Below are 22526 nucleotides of genomic sequence, written 5' to 3' on the forward strand. Positions count from 1 at the left end.
GGTCCTCCAGCACCCAATGCTGAGACACCAAAGTGTGCTCCTCCACCCCAACCATCCCAACCATCACACACTGTTTGCTATTAGGCCAAGAGGTGCCCCAGCCCCCTCCCCCCACCCCCAACACCTTAATATCTTGTTATCTGGCTTGCATTCACTGATATGTATCCCCTTTTCTTATTTCTCTTTGATTTAAACACAATAGGGGAATGATAGCTGAGTGAGTTGTGCTCACCTTCCTACACTACACCCTGAGGCTGGAGCCTCTCTCACCTCTGCCTCGGCCCGGCCTTGCCTGCTGTGCCTCCATTTTTTTGTATGTCTATTATCTACATATGCAATATTTATGTAATCTGGTATTGGCTATGTTCAAGTCAAGTTTTTAAACCTTTGCATTAAAGCCCTTTTTGGTGCCTATGATAGTACATTTACATTAATTGGCAATTCAAAAAAAAAAAAACATTTTACAGTGCACATCTATACTTTTTGCAATAAATATACTAAAAATTACTTAGTTTAAATAAGGCTGCATTGAGCTTCTGTTTGCCTAGGAAGTAGGAATTCCTTCTCCAGCCCACAGCAGATCACCTGACCACCCTGATCCCTCTTTGGGGCTAGCATTGAACCTCTATAAAAGCCAGGTGTACCTCTTACCACCCTGCTCAGCCTCCAATAAGAAGCCATTTCGCAGCACTCTCATTATGAACATGTACTAATAATATTTGCTTTATTACATCCTGAGCAGATAGGGACTAGACAGGTATTGATGATGAGACTCTGTAGAGCTGTACTGTAGCAGACCTGGCAAAAAAAAATAGGGCCTGTTACAATTCACTTCTTCTCCTAAGTTTTCTTGTACGCGATAATTTTTCATCTTCTGTTTAAATAACTTCCCACCACTCTACAATTAAAAAAGTAACAAAAAGTAGGTGCCAACATACTTTCAAAATTATTCTAAGTGTTTTCTTGCTTGCTGATGGCTTAACCCTTTAGCAACCAATTTATTAAGAGGCTTGCAAGTGCTCCAAGCCAATTTATTTTAGCACATTTTTTATTTCTTATTTGTTACATTTCCTTGTCACTAGGGGGTGTGAGACAAAAACAGAGGACTTCTGCCTTCAGTTTCCATATCCTCTGCTAGCAGAGAGACATCAAAGCATTCCAAGAATTTACAGCACAATGAGTTCTGCCAACTGAAGTCAAAAGCAGTGCACTATCTCAAACAAGTTAATTACTTTGAAGCTGCTGCTTAATGAGGTAAAAGGCAAATTATGCAAAAATTAATCTAGGAGAAAATTTACAAAGAAAAAGTGAATTGGATCCAGCCCATAATCCCTTACAGGAGCATACAGGTATACAGTGAAACATTAGTACTCCTGCTCAGTTCCTCATTGACTCCCTAAGGGAATTTGCCAAATAGAGTTGGGCCGAACGGTTCGCCTGCGAACAGTTCCATGCGAACTTCCGTGGTTCGCGTTCGCGTCCCGCAGGCGAACCTTTGCGGAAGTTCGGTTCGTCCCATAATGCACATGGAGGGTCAACTTTGACCCTCTACATCACAGTCAGCAGGCCCAGTGTAGCCAATTAGGCTACACTAGCCCCTGGAGCCCCACCCCCCCTTATATAAGGCAGGCAGCGGCGGCCATTACGGTCACTTGTGTGCTGCCTGCGTTAGTGAGAGTAGGGCGAGCTGCTGCAGACTGTCTCTCAGGGAAAGATTAGTTAGGCTTAACTTGTTCCTGTCTGGCTGCATACCTGTTCTGTGAACCCACCACTGCATACCTGTGCTGTGAACCCACCACTGCATACCTGTGCTGTGAACCCACCACTGCATACCTGTGCTGTGAACCCACCACTGCATACCTGTGCTGTGAACCCACCACTGCATACCTGTGCTGTGAACCCACCACTGCATACCTGTGCTGTGAACCCACCACTGCATACCTGTTCAGTGAACCTGCCACTGCATACCTGTTCTGTTCAGTGGACCCGCCACTGTATACCTGTTCAGTGAACCCGCCACTGCATACCTGTTCTGTTCAGTGGACCCGCCACTGTATACCTGTTCAGTGAACCCGCCACTGCATACCTGTTGTGTTCAGTGAACCTGCCACTGCATACCTGTTCTGTGAACCCGCCACTGTATACCTGTTCTGTTTAGTGAACCCGCCACTGTATACCTGTTCTGTTTAGTGAACCCGCCACTGCATACCTGTTCTGTTCAGTGGACCCGTCACTGTATACCTGTTCAGTGAACCCGCCACTGCATACCTGTTGTGTTCAGTGAACCTGCCACTGCATACCTGTTCTGTGAACCCGCCACTGTATACCTGTTCTGTTTAGTGAACCCGCCACTGTATACCTGTTCTGTTTAGTGAACCCGCCACTGCATACCTGTTCTGTTCAGTGGACCCGCCACTGTATACCTGTTCAGTGAACCCGCCACTGCATACCTGTTGTGTTCAGTGAACCTGCCACTGCATACCTGTTCTGTGAACCCGCCACTGTATAACTGTTCTGTTTAGTGAACCCGCCACTGTATACCTGTTCTGTTTAGTGAACCCGCCACTGCATACCTGTTCTGTTCAGTGGACCCGCCACTGCATACCTGTTGTGTTCAGTGAACCTGCCACTGCATACCTGTTCTGTGAACCCGCCACTGTATACCTGTTCAGTGAACCCGCCACTGCATACCTGTTGTGTTCAGTGAACCTGCCACTGCATACCTGTTCTGTGAACCCGCCACTGTATACCTGTTCTGTTTAGTGAACCCGCCACTGTATACCTGTTCTGTTTAGTGAACCCGCCACTGCATACCTGTTCTGTTCAGTGGACCCGCCACTGTATACCTGTTCAGTGAACCCGCCACTGCATACCTGTTGTGTTCAGTGAACCTGCCACTGCATACCTGTTCTGTGAACCCGCCACTGTATACCTGTTCTGTTTAGTGAACCCGCCACTGTATACCTGTTCTGTTTAGTGAACCCGCCACTGCATACCTGTTCTGTGAACCCGCCACTGTATACCTGTTCTGTTTAGTGAACCCGCCACTGTATACCTGTTCTGTTTAGTGAACCCGCCACTGCATACCTGTTCTGTTCAGTGGACCCGCCACTGTATACCTGTTCAGTGAACCCGCCACTGCATACCTGTTGTGTTCAGTGAACCTGCCACTGCATACCTGTTCTGTGAACCCGCCACTGTATAACTGTTCTGTTTAGTGAACCCGCCACTGTATACCTGTTCTGTTTAGTGAACCCGCCACTGCATACCTGTTCTGTGAACCCGCCACTGTATACCTGTTCTGTTCAGTGAACCCACCGCATCAGTGCGCATACCTGTGCAGTTAAGTGAACCCACCTACCTACGTGAGTGCACGCAGTGTGATATACCACTCTGTGCATACCCGATATGGACAAAACAGGTAGAGGAAGAGGTAGTGCCAGAGCCAGAGGAAGGCCACCCGGCAGGTCTGCGCGAGGTCGTGTAAATGTAATTTCGTGTGGACCTGGCCCACAGTACAGTGAAGGCACGTCCGTCCCATCACCTCCCAAGATTGTCAGGATGTGGTTGAGTATTTAGCGACACAGAACACCTCATCTTGCTCAGCCACCAGCGCTACTACTAGCACCACTTCCGCTGCATTTGACACTTCGCAAGAATTATTTAGTGTTGAAATCACTGATGCACAGCCATTGTTGTTACAGCCAGATGAATTTTCACCAGCTCATATGTCTGAGTTACGCGGCAACACTATGGATGTAACGTGTCAGGAGGATGAAGGACCTACTGATGGTGCAAGTTTGGATTTGTCTGAGGCAAGCGAAGCTGGGCAGGATGACTACGATGATGACGGTAATAGGGATCCTCTGTATGTTCCCAATAGAGGAGATGAAGAGGGGGACAGTTCAGAGGGGGAGTCAGAGAGTAGTAGGAGGAGAGAAGTTGCTGAAAGAAGCTGGGGCAGCTCTTCGTCAGAAACAGCTGGTGGCAGAGTCCGGCACCATGTATTGATACCTATGTACAGCCAGCCAACTTGCCCTTCAGCATCAGCTGCTGAGGTCCCCATAGTGCCCACATCCCAGGGTGGCTCAGCGGTGTGGAAATTTTTTCGGACCAAAGCCATCTGTTCGCTCTGCCAACAAAAATTGAGCCGTGAAAAGGCCAACACTCACGTAGGGACAAGTGCCTTACGAAGGCACCTGGAGAAAAGGCACAAACAGCAATGGGATGGCCACCTGAGCAAAAGCAGCAGCAGCACACAAAAGCAAAGCCACCCTCCTTCTCCTCTTCCTCCTCCATCAGGTGCATTATCTGCTTCTGCCGCTTTCTCCCTTCCACCTTCACAGGCACCCTCCTCCACTCCGCCTCTGCCCTTGAGCGGTTCCTGCTCCTCTGCCCACAGCAGCAGTCAGGAGTCCGTGAAGCGGAAGAAGCCAATTTCGGCCAGTCACCCCCTTGCCCGGCGTCTGACAGCTGGTGTGGCGGAACTGTTAGCTCGGCAGCTGTTACCATACCGGCTGGTGGACTCTGAGGCCTTCCGTAAATTTGTGGCCATCGGAACACCGCAGTGGAAGATGCCAGGCCGCACTTATTTTTCGAGAAAGGCCATACCCCAACTGCACCGTGAAGTTGAGAGGCAAGTGGTGTCATCTCTTGCGAAGAGCGTTGGGTCAAGGGTACACCTGACCACGGATGCCTGGTCTGCCAAGCACGGGCAGGGCCGCTACATTACCTACACAGCCCATTGGGTGAACCTAGTGGTGAACGATGGCAAGCAGGGCGCAGCGGACCAAATTGTGACACCTCCACGGCTTGCAGGCAGGCCTCCTGCCACCTCCTCTCCTCCTGCTACATGCTCTTCGCTGTCCTCCTCCTCCTTGGCTGAGGGGCAGTTCTCCTCTCCAGCTACACAGCCCCAGCTCCGCAGGGCCTATGCTGCATGCCAGGTACGACGCTGTCACGCCATCTTAGACATGTCTTGTCTCAAAGCGGAGAGTCACACTGGAGCAGCTCTCCTGGCTGCTCTTAAGAAACAGGTGGATGAGTGGCTGACCCCGCACCACCTGGAGATAGGCAACGTGGTGTGCGACAACGGCAGCAATCTGCTTGCCGCTTTGCATATGGGGAAGCTGACACACATACCCTGCATGGCACATGTCATGAATCTAGTGGTTCAAAGATTTGTGGCAAAGTACCCTGGCTTAGCGAATGTCCTGAAGCAGGCCAGGAAGTTCTGTGGGCATTTGAGGCGGTCTTACACAGCCATGGCACGCTTTGCGGAAATTCAGCGCAAAAACAACATGCCGGTGAGACGCCTAATTTGCGATAGCCCGACTCGCTGGAACTCGACCCTGCTCATGTTCTCCCGCCTGCTAGAACAGAAGAAAGCCGTGACCCACTACCTCTACAACTACAGTAGAATGAAACAGTCTGGGAAGATGGGGATGTTCTGGCCCGACAACTGGACACTGATGGAAAATGCATGCAGGCTCATGCGGCCGTTTGAGGAGGTGACCAACCTGGTGAGCCGCAGTGAGGGCACCATCAGCGACTTAATTCCCTACGCTTACTTCTTGGAGCGTGCTGTGCGTAGAGTGGCGGATGAAGCTGTGAATGAGCGTGACCAGGAACCGTTACGGCAGGAACAGGCATGGGACCAATTTTCATCAGACCCAGCTGTTTCCTCAACACCTGCGGCAGCACAGAGGGGGGAGGAGGAGGAAGAAGAGAAGTCGTGTGCAGAAGACCTGTCAGACTCAGAGGATGATGAGCAAGGTGTTTCTTTGGGGGAGGAGGAGGAGGAGGGGACAGCGGCAGGAGAACAACCTCAGCAGGCATCGCAAGGGGCTTGTGCTGCTCAACCTTCCCGTGGTATTGTTCGCGGCTGGGGGGAGGAGGTTGACTTACCTGACGTCACTGAGGAAGAGCAAGAGGAGATGGAGGGTACTGGATCCGACTTTGTGCAGATGTCGTCTTTTATGCTGTCCTGCCTGTTGAGGGACCCCCGTATAAAAAACCTCAAGGGGAATGAATGAGCTGTACTGGGTGGCCACACTACTAGACCCTCGGTACAGGCACAAAGTGGCGGACCTGTTACCAACTCACCGGAAGGTGGAAAGGATGCAGCACATGCAGAACCAGCTGTCAACTATGCTTTACAATGCCTTTAAGGGTGATGTGACGGCACAACGCCAGCAAGGTACCACTGCCACTAATCCTCCTTCCGTGTCCACGCAGTCAAAGACAGGACGCTCCAGCGATCTCATGGTGATGTCGGACATGCGGACGTTCTTTAGTCCAACGCCTCGCCGTAGCCCTTCCGGATCCACCCTCCACCAACGCCTGGAACGGCAGGTAGCCGACTACCTGGCCTTAAGTGTGGATGTAGACACTGCTGTGAACAGCGATGAGGAACCCTTGAACTACTGGGTGCGCAGGCTTGACCTGTGGCCAGAGCTGTCCCAATTTGCCATCCAACTTCTCTCCTGCCCTGCCGCAAGCGTCCTGTCAGAAAGGACCTTCAGCGCAGCTGGAGGCATTGTCACAGAGAAGAGAAGTCGCCTAAGTCACAAAAGTGTTAAGTACCTCACCTTTATCAAAATGAATGAGGCATGGATCCCGGAGGGCTGCTGCCCGCCCCAAGACTAAGTCAGTCCCCGCACACACACCGCATCTCTGCCTGCACGCCGTGTGACTGGCTGCCTGGCCTGCCCCAAGAAGACTAAGTCGCTCCCAGTCCCTCCACACAGCATGTCTGCCTGCAGGCCGCTTGACTACCTTCTCCGCCACCACCAACAGGGTCCGGGACTCCAGGCGGATTGCTGAATTTTTTAGGCCGCTGCTAGCAGCGGCCGCTGTAATAATTTTTCTGGTGCGTGTACATGACTGCCTAATTTTTCTGGCTGCACTGCGGGCAGCTGCAACAACAAAAGAAAAGACATGTACATGCGCCCATTCCCCTTCGTGATCATTACCTTGCCGTGGTGAAGGGGCTTGCGTATCACAATGAAGCAATGACCGGCGCCTAGATGAGTGTCTCGGGGGGCACACCCACGATAATAAGGTCGTTGCCTCATTGTGGTCAGACCAAATTTGATCAGCTGGACAGTCACTGTTCTGTCATTCAGCTACATCAGCCAGGCGACCATATGGGCTGTAAAGCCACCAAAACCTGCACTCTCGCCATGGTGCGCACCAGTCCAGCACGGCCGTCACTACACAAACAGCTGTTTGCGCTGCGTTACACGGTGAGTTTGGTGTGTCAGTGTGAAGCAGTACCTTAATTACACTACCTGATTGATGTATACACATGCAAGATGTTTGAAAGCACTTTAGGCCTGTCATTTAGCATTCAATGTGATTTCTGCCCTTAAAACGCTGCTTTGCGTCAAATCCAGATTTTTCCCGGGGACTTTTGGCATGTATCCCACTCCGCCATGCCCCCCTCCAGGTGTTAGACCCCTTGAAACATCTTTTCCATCACTTTTGTGGCCAGCATAATTATTTTTTTTTTTCAAAGTTCGCATCCCCATTGAAGTCTATTGCGGTTCGCGAACTTTAACGCGAACCGAACCTTCCGCGGAAGTTCGCGAACCAGGTTCGCGAACCTAAAATCGGAGGTTCGGCCCAACTCTATTGCCAAATAGAGGAGATCTGAGAACAGGATCTCTTACAATAGAAGTATCGGGACTCCACCTGGATGATTTGCAAACTTTGCTTTACTTTATCAGAATCAGAATCACATCTATTTGCAAGATACGACAATGTCGTAATCGGAATTGCTTGTGGTTTACATGGCATAAGCAAAAGTCCATGAGATATAAAATACAATAGATATACAATAGTACATGTTACTTTTACAGGAGATAAACAATAGAGACAGGCATAAGTGCCAGTAACCCCAAGTACAACGTAACAGTCGTCAAGAGCTTCATCAAGTGCTTGATGACTGTTATGTTTGCTGTTATTGTGCAATAAAGTAAAGCAAAGTTTGCAACTCAACAAGGTGGCGGCATCCCGGTTCTTTCTTCCATTGTGGCTCTTACATGGTCCATCAGGAATCTGGACCTTACTAGTTTGACTGCTGGGGCATATAACCTCTTATTGAGTTTGATCCAATTTACTTTTTCTCCTAAGCTCCTTGCTTTCTGGTGGCTTAAAAGACAATGTAAAAATATCTCCTAGGAGAAAACTTATGATAAAAAGAGAATTGGATTGGGCCCCTTGTGTGGTGACTGAGTGAAGTTGTATACTATTTTGACAACATGATCTATCACCCAGTAATTAGTGGGATCTGTCCAAGGATAGCAACTTATTACCAAGTAACTTTGTCAGCCACATTTTATCATTTTAAAATAAAAATTACCACTGTAGAATAAAAAATAAAAATAAAAAAAAGACACCACTTGTATTCGGCTATTGATCCTGTTTGATCCTGTTAATCATACAGTGTAAATTATGTTGCTGGCATAATGTATGGAAATGCTATTTGAAATAAAAGGTTTATTTTCACTGCACCATGTTCTGTTTCTCCTGCAGATCTGTAGAAATACAAATAATATTTTCAATGGTAAATATGGGGGAGAATAGGTTAATAGGGAGGGTAATGAGTCATTTTATTATGTAGGGGCAGGGTCTCAAATGGGAGGGGTTAAACAGTGTATCTATTGTAACAACAAGTTTTGTTCCCATTGCATTACTATTGTATGTCCTTCCTCTACATGTTTCCCTTATTTAAAGAGACACTGAAGCGGAAAAAAAATTATGATGATTTGTATGTGTAGTACAGTTAGGATATAAAACATTAGGAGCAGAGACATAAGTCTAATATTGTTTCCAGTATAGGAAGCGTTAAGAAACTCCAATTTATATCTATGCAAAAGAGCCAATTTGCCACGACTTTCAAATTCGCAGAGAGCTCTGTCTTCTGAAGCTTGTTATCTCAACTGTCAGTCATTGTATTTTCTTTTTCTCTGCAGAGAAGGCTTCAAAACAAAAGTTCACTGACCTGCTCTGTAAAATCATTTAGAATGCTGAGTAGTGTGTACACTGCAAATATTAGAGAATGATGCAATGTTATAAAAAAACACAATATAACTGAAAATAAAAATATGAGAATATTTTCTTTGCTACTAATGTTCTAATAATTATCCGTACAACACAACCAATTCATTATATCATTTTTTTTCCGCTTCATTGTCTCTTTAATAATTCCCATTAAACTGTACCAGCATTACTATAGTGTTCCCCTTACAGTTTCTTCCTTACTGTATATACTGCCCCTATGCTCTTCTCGCTCATATTAACCCCCATGAGGTGGTTGTTGTTTTTTTTTCCTTGTGGCCTAGTTGTTCCCCCTACCCTTTATAGTTTTCTCTGGTGGGCTCGTGCCCTTCCCCTTATAATTTATTTTTATGGTCTAGTGGTCCCTAAGCTTGTTATCTCAACTGTCAGTCATTGTATTTTCTTTTTCTCTGCAGAGAAGGGTTCAAAACAAAAGTTCACTGACCTGCTCTGTAAAATCATTTAGAATGCTGAGTAGTGTGTACACTGCAAATATTAGAGAATGATGCAATGTTGTAAAAAAAACAAAATATAACTGAAAATAAAAATATGAGAATATTTTCTTTGCTACTAATGTTCTAATAATTATCCGTACAACACAACCAATTCCAATTCTCGCTCATATTAACCCCCATGAGGTGGTTGTTTTTTTTTCCTTGTGGCCTAGTTGTTCCCTCTACCCCTTATAGTTTTCTCTGGTGGGCTCGTGCCCTCCCCCTTATAATTTATTTTTATGGTCTAGTGGTCCCTAATCACCTTTATCATATTCCATGGTGGTCCAGTGGTGCCCCCTTCTCCCTCATGCATAGATCAGCAGTTGGGTACATGCTGGGTTAGCAGTAGCTTGCAACTAACCATTTCAGTAACAGTAACAATCACCATGCCTCTGTATCTGCACAACCTCCAGCCTCCTCTGCCATGTGTACTGGGTCTCAGCCTGATGATGATGGAATCACACCAGGATCTGGTGCATTCAGCAGGAAGCAGATATTTGTGGGGTACCTCCTCCATATACTGTAGCTTATGTTTTTGGTGTGCCTCCTCCATTTAGCTCCCTAATGTTATGGACCATGTGCACCAGTGTTGCCTAGAGACTAATCCACTCCAAACTCCTAGGGGAAGATTGGGAGATCATCCATAAAGTTTTACCCAACAAAACTGTTGTGGAAAATGTTGTGAAACAACCCTGCATGAATGAAATATGTCCCCACATAATCTCACCTGACTGCAGCCTTTATGGATGTAATAGCTCATTCACATCCACTATGTGCAATGCTGTCAGTTATGAGGCACTGCACATTGTGTGCGATCCGCATGGTGACATACAGTTCATTGACTTTCATGTTTTTTGGGTTTTTGTGCTGCTGACGTTATAGTGTGTATGCATGTATTATGTCTTTCCCTATCACTATTTTACTGTTTTACTGTAGCCCTGTAAACGGCATCTTCTTTGACCTCCTGCACCCAATTTGACCTCCTGCACCCTCCTGTGCCAAACCCAATTCCAGGCATGACCCAGTCATGCTTGGCGAAATAAACAATTCTGATTTTGATGTTACAGTTAACAGGACAGAGAGTGTTCCTGTTTGTTGCGATATAATGCAACTGAAGCCATTTTATCGCATGGCACATGCAATCTCCCATCTGGTTGTAATGTGTTGTGGCCACTGACAATTGCATTATAACGTACCACACCTCGCATGCCATGCGTTGAATAAGCTCGAAGGGACTGTGAGATCCTATGTGAATATATGACAAGAGGCCTTTTTTTCTAAGTAAGAATTCCTTTGACAGTTTTTACCAATCAGAGCCTAACATTTTATAAGAAAATCACAGTTTCTGCAGAAAAAATGATCACATGACCAGCACCAGGCATCACCTATTCAGACGCTCACCAACAGATGCGGCCAGATCGATCGGGGACCTCCATCGACGAACGTTCATTTCCCTGATCCATCTGACCACATCTGCAAGCATCGGAAATTCACGACTGTGAAAATGATCATTTACACAATCTCATGAAAACCTGTGCAAGTCAATGAGGGTCGGACATGTCGGTCATTCAATGTGGGTAGCGTGCACCATTAAACATCGTTTAACTAATTAAACAAAAAAAATAATGTGTTTGGCTTGTAAAATCGCCCAAGAAAATCGCTGAGTGGGCATGGGCCTTTAGACATGGGCTTCTTTGAAGATTGCACCATGGAACAATCTTCAAAGAAGTTTATGTCTAAAGGCCCATGACCACTCAGCTCCGGAAATCTGTGCTACACAGAACTTGGTTGGTAAAAGGGTTCCTGATTAGGTATTTATAAAATTATTTATTTCATCAGCTAGATACTGAAATATTTGTGTCTGCTGTGCTGTTGTGCTTTAAAGTGTACCAGAGCTGAAACAGAAATCAAAATGTATACATACCTGGGGCTTCCTCCAGCCCCATGCGCACAGATCACTCCCACGCCGCCGTCCTCTGCTGCCTTCAGCTCCGGTATCAGGTCACGTTACTTCACCCAGTGTGGATGGAGCTGGAGGAAGTATACATCTTTTGTATAAATCCTTTATTATGTTTTAGCTCTGGTTTCCTTTAAGAGGTTGACAAAAGTTAATAAACAGTTGAAAATATGACACAAATCACATTGTTTAATTCCCTTTTTTTTTTTTCCCTGAGATCACTCCCTGAAATATTACTGATGATAAAACAAAGCATGTACAACCCCCCCTCCCCCCCCCTTTGCTTGACAATTTGGGTTAAACAAATAAGGAATACCCTTAAGTCGGAAAAGAAAATCTATGCCGATAGGAAAAGAAATAGATAATTTGAGAAAGTGTGAAATAACTGGACAACCACTCCTGAATTTCTAGAAATCAACTTTGCACAAGTCTGATCATTTTGTGGTCTCACCGACAGAGGAAGAAGACATTAAATACACGTCAACAGATTCTATTCCTAATTGTCCAATTGTGAAAGTAGCAAAATCACAAAGCAAAACAAAAGTAATGCGGTTAAAATAATGTTTGTTAAAGATCAGTAGTTACCAATGGTTACACGCCAAATGTTAACCATCAATGTAAGAAGGGAGGTTTTCAGGCGGCTATGTTTACAAAAAAAGGGATAGGAAACACAGAGACATTGGGTGGTGCCAATATATGCCTATATCGTATTAACTTATGTTTTGAGTTTCCTCGCCATGCAAGAAAATACTCAGAATAAGGTTGATGATACTTTTTTTGGCCTACTTTTTAATACTTTTCAACTGCCAAGTGCAGAAAAGTTATTTTTTAGATAAGATAAAAAAATTATCTTCTGGGAGAAAAGTAAAATGTAAAAAAAAATATTAGGAAAGATAAGAGATACTCACTAAACTGCTTTGTTATACAACAACCACAGTGTAGGGCATGTGGGGAAATCTGTTCCCACTCGGGTATGCGGTATGTCCTGCTGCTGTCGGTGGTCACTCTCCAAGAAAAATAAAATCTGCAAATGAAAAGATTAAAAAGAGACTCTATGTATCCTAAAGCTCTTGAAATAGAAAGGGGGATGGACAATGTAGGAAGAGTGGAAGCCTCCCAGGTAAATAAAACTTGTTAAAAACATTTTAAAATAGGCAAGAGGTGGCTTACCTCAATGATGGTCTTTGGTTAATGGAAAAATACCCACATTTTTTGAACACTTGTACGGCTATTCATTTTATGTTTTTTTTTTCACTTCTTCTGTTCAATACAGTGTCTGAGACGATTCTGAGAAGAGCTAGGAGGCGCTCCTACCCATTCTCAGAATGGTCTCAAGCACTTTATTGACACCTGAAAAAGTGGGAAATTGTAAAAGTGTTCAATAAATGAATATAGTTTTCCATTATGCATAGTCCATCATTGAAGTAAGTCACCTTTTGTCCATTTTAAACAGTTTTTAATACGTTTTATATACTTAAGGTGCCTCATCCCTTCCTATATTACTGTAAGAAAGTGCAGTGGTTCATTGTATTTCTTAAATGCATATTCTGTTTGAATCTCGCAATAGAAAAGCTTGCCGAATATTTCTACTTAAAATAAAGTTTCTGCTTAAGAAACAAAATAAGAGCAAGAGCTTTCTGGAAGAGGAATCGGGTACTTTTTAAAATTAAAAGTTAAAATTAAAAAGTATCTTTAACTTGAGACTAAAGTAGTATACATCTGATGTAGTCATGTGACAACCCAATGCAGCAATATCTCTGTTAAGAAGCAGTATAATAAATCCTTTGATATGGAATAACAATTATTCAGTTGAGTAAACAGAGATAGTGCACTTCCCAAAATAACATGTGGTTATGATAATGAAAGCTCTAGGGCCAATAACAACAGTGGGATTATCCCCTTGGCTGTATCCAGTCTCTGTATTCTCACTCATGGGAGCTGTGTGTTTTTATATAAACTGGCTAAATATTGTTCAAGGAGAAATCAGTGCCTTTTTATTTCAGTGTGCAAAGAGATGAAAACCTATCCATTTATGTAAACATCTTTTTTAAAGGTCAGTATCTAAACCATCAAAAAAAAATAAAAAAAGAAAAAACTTGCTTGGAAAATAAAAAAAACAGATGTAAATGTTAAAGGTTTCATTGAAAAAAATATTACAGCTTTACTCTGTTTACGTCCCCGTTCATGGAACATAAAGTGAAATTCTAAAACTGTATCTTAATGCTGCTTATTCTACAGTGAGCTTGTTGCTGATAAATTGCCTTTTACTCTTGTTTGCTTTTCAGAACCCTTTTATCCCTTATTTTACTTAAAAGGCCTTAAGTAGTTTCAGGGGGCACATGCAAATGCCCACAGCCTCTCACATGTCAGGGATCTCACATGCCAGGGATGGTTCTCCAGTTGTCCAGGCAATAAATGTCACCTTGCTGGTCTTCTGCAGCATCATGGTGATATTTCCACACAGCTCAAAATACTGAAGATAACATTTGAAGCATGTGTTTATGCAAGGTTCTTCCAGGAGGCGGTACACATGCACCGACAGGAAGATGTCACATCAGCAGGAAGGTATTAAAAGGAGAAGTTAAGTGACAGCAAGAATTTAATGGTACACAGGAAACATTTTAGAAATTCATTTTAACTATAGACCAAGGCAGGCCCGGATTTACCTCAAAGGAGCTTAAAGGCACAGATGTCCTGGCACCGTAGACTTCACCCTCCATAATCCGAACCGCACCACAAGTGTGCAGGCTGGCCCAGCTCTCACTTCTCCCTTACTTCCCTTGCCCGTCACAGGTAGCTACAGGTGTCCCTTAGCATTAGGTAGCCAGAGCTATCCGCAATATCAAGTAGCTAGAGGTGCCCCCAAGTATTAGGCAGCTAGAGAAACCTCAATAATAAATAGCTAGTGGTACCCCTGACTGAAGGGAGATCTGGTCAGTGGAATGATGAGATCTGGGTGAGTAACCTCTAATTTACACTCTCATCAGGACTTTGCATAGGGAAGGAGAGAGGTGCTCTGGCAGGGGAGTGAGACGCCTTTTCATCATCAGGCGCCTGTAGGCACATGCCTACAGTGCCTTATGGTAAATCCGACCCTGGACCAAGGCCTTGTAAACATGTAGCTCCCTGTAGAACATGACAATTGTTTAAGCTTTAGAGATGTGCTGCATTATCTAAACGCTTTTGTTTTTTTGTAGTTAGCTTAGCCAGCCTATATATTGTTGTTTTTTTTTTTTTTACAAAACTGAAGTTCACATATTTTTTCAGGGATACTAAGAAAGAATGTTTTTTCTTTGTCTAACTAAAACTAAAAAAAAACAAACAGCCAAAAAGGGTGTTTTTCTTTCCCCTGAAATGCTTTTGTGTACTTGTCTTAATTACAACAGCATCACACTTCACGCCTGATGGTGCTTGCGCAGGACATAAGCACAGGACATAAGCAGGTGAGCAAGCGCCAGTCAGGCGTGAAACGGCTGTAGTGTCGTCCATCCACTCCCCTGGTCACCCAAACCCTGAGCACCCCAGCACCAGCATCTAACCAGGTTTGAAACACCTACCTGTACGTGTGACAGATGTTGATGCATTAATCGTGGCATGAAGACAAACTAAAGCATTTAAAGTGACACGTGCCCAGTCTGCCTTGATGTACATTGCTCTTGCTAGTTGTTTTCCACATGATATATTCCCGGCTGCACGTCCTTTGGCTTCCATTGTGTGCCGCAGTACATGTGTGTTTTGGAGTGAAGATTATGTTCCACATGCTGCAGATGCCGGCCTAGATCCCCCTCCTAAAGAAAATTGACTGAAGTGCCAAGTGGTTGTACTTTTCTACAGTGTACTAATCCATGTGTTTATATTACATTTTCACAGGTTTTTTTTGTTTCTACCTGGAATCAGTAGTAATCAGGAGGGTTGAGAGATACAGGTAAATTAAAATTTTTGGGCAAATTAAGACATGCTCATTGGTATTGTTTAAACACAGTGCTTATATGACTGGGAGGCTCATCCTTGCTTCCTAGACCTGTTGAACAGCAGTTTAACCTTTTAAGGACCACTGGCTTAGACCTCCCCAAAAGACTAGGCCATTTTTTATAAATTAGGCCACTGCAGGTTTAAGGGCTTGCTGCAGGGCCGCACAACTCAGCACACACAAGTTATTCCCCCCCTTTTCTGCCCACCAACAGAGCTCTCTGTTGGTGGGGTCTGATCGCTCCCCCAAGTACATTTTTTTTTGTAAATATTTATGTCTTTATTTTTTAAATCACTGGGATCAGCTGGCTTGTCTCCCAGGGGAACAGCCGTGTCATACGGCTGCCCCAGTACAGTGCTGCCTTAGATCGCAGCACTGTACTGTGTTAATAGACGGCCATTTCGCCATCTAACAGTCTCCGAGTGGCGATCCCCACTGGGAGACTGAAGGCGGAGTGGAGCTCTGTCATCCAAATGGAGATGCGCACAATCGCCTGCAAACCACGCCCCAAGGACTTCTCCTGGGGATGGTGCCGCATTCCCGCCCATAGGCATGATGCAGTCACCTAGTGATTAAAGCCAGAACCCTCTAGGCCATGTGAGCACGTTCGCGGTCGGCACAGCCTCACGCTCGTGCTGGCACAGAAAATGCTGACCTTGCGAGGTCGGCAACTGCAACGGAGTGGATCCCCGGACACTGGAGCTGCGGTGAGGGACAGATAGGCTGCCAGGGGCTGGAGGAAGCCCCAGGTAAGTAGATCTTGTTTGTGTTTTGTGGGTTTTTTTGTTCACACTTGCAGCCTCTAGGCCTCCTTTAAGAAAAAAGACCACCGCAATGCCTTAAAGAAAAACAACCCTCAATTTACATTGTAGTTCACTTTTAACTGTTGTTCCCCATTATCAATTTGCTGTCTGCTCTAATGAAACATTATGAGATCCCTTTTAATGATAAGGATGTTTTATCTCTGTAAATTAAATACTGCCCATTCTACTCATTAAAAAGCTGCTATGAAAATGTAGCAGAGCTGTACAAATGCTTTTGCAATTTATTATCTTAGCAATTTACGATCCTCTTTAAATTACAGCTGACTGTGGATTTTTTTAAAGCTGACTGTAAGCCCAGGTTACTGCTTTTCTATTTTAAGCCTCATACAGACGGTACAATTTTCCGTCAGATCGGCGGATCTATTTGATAATTTCCGACCAGTGCGATCGGATTGCGATCGATTTTGGGTACATAGCAATGCAAAATTGATCGCAAAATCGTTCAGAAACAATTTGGACGTCTACACATGATGCAATTTCTTATCAGATCACAGGTCGATCAGATGTAAAATTGTACTGTGTGTATGAGGCTTTAGAATATACAGTTTGTGTTGTAGTAGTTTTCAGTACAAACAGCCTATGTACTATCCACTTCCTGCAGACAAGTAACAATTGATTCTTATTTTCCACACCTGCACTAACTGAGCTAACATCAGGAGCTCTGAACCTCCCAGTCTTGACAGAGTCTGTTAAAATCAATGTCACATAGCTACACAAGGTGTAAGTAATTAGAAATAATGTGCTCCAATAGCATACGCAAAATAAAAGTGCACAGAAATTTGGCCACCACAAAATAGCTGATTGTAGAATATCGGTAACCAATCCTGTATTCTACTATTTTACAAGTTCTGATAGTTAAATATCAGTTAATGTTACTGATATTTTACTACAGCTAAACCTAACCCTACTCTCACACAAACCCTCCCCCTCCAATGCACAATCTTAACCCCCACTCCCCATGCTGATGCCTATCCTTAACCACCCCCGCCAATGCCTAATCCTTTCCCACCCACCCCTGATGCCTAACCTTAGAACCTCCCTTCCTGACACCTAACCTTAAACCCCCCCTTCCTGATGCCTAATCTTAACCCCTCCCTCCCCTACCCTGCAACTCCACTGCAAAAAAACTAAAAAATACCAGAGGTGCCATGAAATTTTGGGCTATGCCATAGGTGCCCATACAAATATTGTTTATAAGTCGAAATTTGGGCACCAGAGGCTTTGCGCCTGCTATTTGTAGCCGCAGTTTGCATTTCCTCCTATAAGTAATATTTGTATGGATGCCTATAGTGATGCCCACATTTCCGCTCTGGTGCCCAAATTTCCTTCTTCCCTCCAATAATCCTCATAATATGTACAGCTAACATGAAAGGGTTACTTATTTCTCAACAAATTGAATTTCTCTTAAAGCAGATTTTTGTTTTCCATTCGATGATTGGACAAGACTTCCGGCTCATGTTAATAGAAATCTCGTCCCAATTTCTTCATTCCAAGTTGTGCTCTGAGGCTATATAAAATTGGACAGTGATAACAGCAACAAAAATTGGAGTCATCAGCAGGTTTAAAGCAAATCAAGTAAGTATCAGTAGTTTAGGGAATAAAAAATGTCATATCAGCTTAGGGATAGGGGTAGGTTAGTATGAAGGTCACATTCAGCTGAACACATACCTCGCGACCCAGGAAGATGGATCTTAGCGATGACCCATGGCAACTAGCACTCCCCGATCTATCATCCTGGCAGTGGGTACACGTGACATCATACGCTGGCACGCAACGGGCGCGATTGTGAGTTCAAGCAATGGCAGTACTTTGCGCGGGAGTCGTTGGCAAACTTAAAGGTCAGATTTGCCGTGTCGGTCATTATTGCTGCACATCGCTAAGCATCGTTCATGTAATAGTGCACCTGTACCTATGCTGCGATATTGCGGAAATGATTGCTCATCACTAAAAAAATTGTCAGTCATCGCAAAAATTGTGTAGTGTCAGAATTAGATTAGGATTGGGTGTAGTATATGATTTTACAGTTCCTGTTAGAAACAATCTCTAATTTTGTCCCTTCCAAACTTTATCATGTGACATAATCGAAAGTCATAGCTCAGGGCGAAGAAACCTGAAAACAATGTATTGTAATCAAGAAATAGATAGAAGTGTTTTCTATTCCAAATAGAAAGTGTTTTGGTGCATATGGCATAGTATATTATAACAGTGCGATATTCATTGGTTTGCTTTAATGAAAAAGGGATCAACTCACTTTATCAGTGCATGCTACTTTTTAAATACATTACTCAAGTGTATAATGTGTTGGTATACAATTCATTTCTCTTTTCCACCTGATTTTTCGCCTAGGTGACATTTTCACCACTTATCAATAAAATTGCCCTTATTCAATTGATCTTTTCTCCTAAGTTTCTTATGTTTAAAATAGCTTTTCAGCACTCTTCAAATGAAATATTCAATTGAAAATACTAAAAAGTAGATGAAAATATACTGTGAAAATCTGTAAAATGCCTGAAGAAGAAACTAAAAGTTTTGAACGGTTGCAAAGAAACCTTGTACAGTTAGTCATTAAAATAAACCAGAGAAGTCAAATTGTATACCTTTGAAACTTTGCTATATAGGTTTATTAAACTGCTTCATACAGTGATCCAATCTTCAGTAACAGGTTTCTCTCTGACTTATTAGTTATGCCCAAGTTCCTTTCTCATATGTTCTGTGCAGACTCAAAAGTAGTATTCCTTCACAAGGAGTTATTCCAAAAAAAGTGCTTTCACCAAACTTTGCCAAATTACTGCAATGGACTCCCTTCCTCAGTTCACAATTGTTTATCTCCCTCCTTTTCTTACAAAGAGATAACCAGATAAATTGTGGAATGGGCTCCATCCTTCTCTCACCCAACAAGGAAATGGCAAAATATCCTTCTTCCCCTTTCTCCAACAGTTAATGGTATAAGTTAACACCTTCTTTCACAAAGAACAATCCTGACAAGAGGTGGTGTTGGTCCCTTTCTTTTATTACTAAAGGTTACTCTAACAAGTAGTGCTATGGGCTCTGTTCTTATCTCTCGAAGGACTACACCATAATTATCTTACAAAGGGTTATAGTGTCACAAAGGGCTGGCTTGTTAAGTATGTTACCCAACACATTCATGCTCCTCAACATCTCAAAAATGGTGACATTTTAATAGGTCGCAAAAATGTTATGGAACACTGACATCCTTTTTATTATGCAATTTTTGTATAAAAATGAAGATGTGGATATAGTTTGTTATTCCTGCACATAATCGGAAGCCATAGTCCAGGGAAAAAATGTATTTACCAATTGAAGCCCAACCCCCTATAAAAATGTATTTTAGTTTACAACAGTGTTAAAACCTCTATTAAGAAGAAAGAAAAAACTGTGGTACTGTTCATAAATTTAAATGTTTAAAGGGGCACAACAGCAAAAAACTGTAAAATTTTAAATATGTGCAAACATATACAAATAAGAAGTACATTTTTTCCAGAGTAAAATGAGCCATAAATTACTTTTCTCCCATATTGCTGTCACTTACAGTAGGTAGTAGAAATCTCACAGAAGTGACAGGTTTTGGACTAGTACATCTCTTCGAAGGGGATTCTCATCAAGGCTTTTATTCTTTATAAAGTTATTACCTAAAAAGGATTTAAACAATAATGCTGGCCAGCTTTCCTGCTTGCTACACAGTTTACACAGTTTTTTGGCAGTTGGACAGAGCAACTGCCATTCACTAAGGGATTTTGAAAACAAATATATCCCTGAGAATCCCCTATAAAGAGATGGACTAGTCCAAAACCTGTCACTTCTCTGAGATTTCTACTACCTACTGTAAGTGACAGCAACATAGGAGAAAAGTAATTTATGTGGCTGGATAGTGTAATGGTTAAGGGCTTTGCCTCTGGCACAGGAGACCTGGGTTCAAATCTCAGCTCTGCCTGTTCAGTAAGCCTGCACTTATTCAGTAGGAGACCTTGGGGAAGTCTCCCTAACACTGCTACTGCCTATAGAGCGCGTCCTAGTGGCTGCAGCTCTGGCGCTTTGAGTCCGGCAGGAGAAAAGCGCGATATACAGTAAGTGTTCTGTGTTTGGGTTTGTTTGTTATGGCTCATTTTACTCTGGAAAAAAATGTACATTTTATTTGTATATGTTTGCACATATTTAAAATTTTACAGTTTTTCGCTGTAGTGCCCCTTTAAGTCTTTTTGTAGATGCTGAACATTAACAAGCTGGGTCACATGTTTATTTCAGAGAATGTACAGTGGTTAATGTCACTATCCCCCTTCACTTTAGGAATAGCCTGTGATTTTAGTACATTTTAATAATAATACAAACTACAAAACTGTATTATTTAAAAAAAGTTGTTAAACACCATTGCCATTGGGATTTTGCTTTCCTATGTGCTGGGCTGTTTTTCTTATGTGTATTTCATGCAGCTTTAGCTTGTTAAAACTGCGTTAAAAACAGCTAAAATGAAAAGGGTGAGGTGGCTTACTTCAATGAAGACAAACTCATAAACTAAACAACAAACTTTTATTGGCACTGGCAATGCGTTTTGTGGGTCTGTACCCACTTCTTCAGGTAGAATAAAGTGCCAGAAGATTAATGATCCCAAGCAGGAGGCTCTGCTACGAATTTATCTTCATTAAGGTTAGCCACCTCACCTTTTTCATTTTAGCTGTTTTTAACGCAGTTTTATCATACCTTTTGGAGGGATGTTCTGTTTGGTTAGGAATATTTCCACCACCCCCATAACCATCTAGGGTTTTTCATCAAGAGAGCAACTGTGTCCAGCCCATCTGGACACCCAAGTGGAGTTGGGTTTGTGCATCTCCACCTGCCTAAAATGGTTGATTGCCCGTCTGCAACCTTCCTTTGTGAGTACAATCAGTGACATTTTTGCACTTGACCACTGTTGTTACATTCTGCACCATTTGGGCTACTGTTGCCTCTGTGCTTTTTCTCTCCAGGAAGCACTTTGATTACCATACACAGCTTCATTCAGCTTTAGTTTGTTCTTCTTTAGGTCCCAGATGAATACTACAGATTGCTCAAACCACGTGTCTCCACAAAAGTTCATTCTTCTAGGTTTGTCAGAGGACCCCTATCGTCAAGTCATCTGTTTCCTACTGTTCTTAGTAATGTACATACTAAAAGTGTTGGGAAATCTACTCCTGATTGTAGTGGTGAGAATCAACCCAAATCTGCAGACCCCCATGTACTATCTGCTGCGTAACCTTTCCGTCATTGACTTTGGCTTCTCATCTAGTGTTGTTCCTGAAATACTGGTGAACACGCTGTCCAAGGACCGAAGTATCTCTCTGGTGGGTTGTGCTGTCCAAATGTTTGCCTATGTAGCATTAGGGGAAACAGAGTGCATTCTTCTTGCCGTCATGGCCTATGACAGGTTTGCTGCTATCTGTAAACCACTGCACTACAATACTATCATGAACAAGACTTTATGTCATTATTTAGTGGCTGGTTCGTGGAGCTTTTGTGGCATAACCTCCGCCATCCATGTTGCTCTGATCTTTATGATGCCTTATTTTCGGTCCATCCATATCAACCATTTCTTTTGTGAAATACCGCCTTTACTGCAAATATCTTGCAGAGACACAAGGCTTAATGAGGTGGTGGTGTTTGTATCAGCAGTGATCATAGTTGTGTGCTCCTTTTTGTTGACCATCATTTCCTATTTAAACATAATCTCCACTATCCTAAAGATCCGTTCCTCGCAAGGAAGGCAAAAAGCTTTCTCTACTTGCAGCTCCCACCTTATGGTTGTTGTTCTGTACTTTGGAACCATTATGTTCATGTATATGAGACCCTCCTCTGCTCACTCTCCGGAAACAGACAAGACTGTTTCTATGATCTATACGGCAGTGACACCAATGTTGAATCCTTTCATCTATAGTATGAGGAATAAGGAAGTTAAAGGGACAGTGAAGAAGTCATTTTTTAAGTTGCTTTAATGACAGAATATTCATAACTATACTAGATACTGGTGTAAAGTGGCATCGGGTAAAGTTAACAGACTAAAGGCCATATCCTATTCAAGGTGATAAGAAGCTTGCAGATACAAGCTACTTATCACCTTGCCATCGCACGAGGATTACCTACAAATTGTATTGCTGGTTTCCTTCTCAAAATGGCTGATCATTCAGGAAATTACTCAAGCAAAAGCCTGAGTGATGTTATGTCATGTT

At 43.4% G+C, this 22526-nt stretch overlaps 1 protein-coding gene across 1 annotated transcript; it reads left to right on the forward strand.

Annotated features, from left to right (window-relative positions):
* Window positions 1-21353: 21353 nt before the first annotated feature.
* On the forward strand, window positions 21354-22292 carry LOC137533486 (olfactory receptor 2D3-like). Its single transcript, XM_068254866.1, has one exon. The coding sequence runs from the start codon at window positions 21354-21356 to the stop codon at window positions 22290-22292; it is 939 nt and encodes a 312-aa protein (XP_068110967.1).
* Window positions 22293-22526: the final 234 nt, after the last annotated feature.

Source organism: Hyperolius riggenbachi, chromosome 9, assembly GCF_040937935.1.
Source record: "Hyperolius riggenbachi isolate aHypRig1 chromosome 9, aHypRig1.pri, whole genome shotgun sequence".
In the NCBI taxonomy this organism is placed as follows: domain Eukaryota; kingdom Metazoa; phylum Chordata; class Amphibia; order Anura; family Hyperoliidae; genus Hyperolius; species Hyperolius riggenbachi.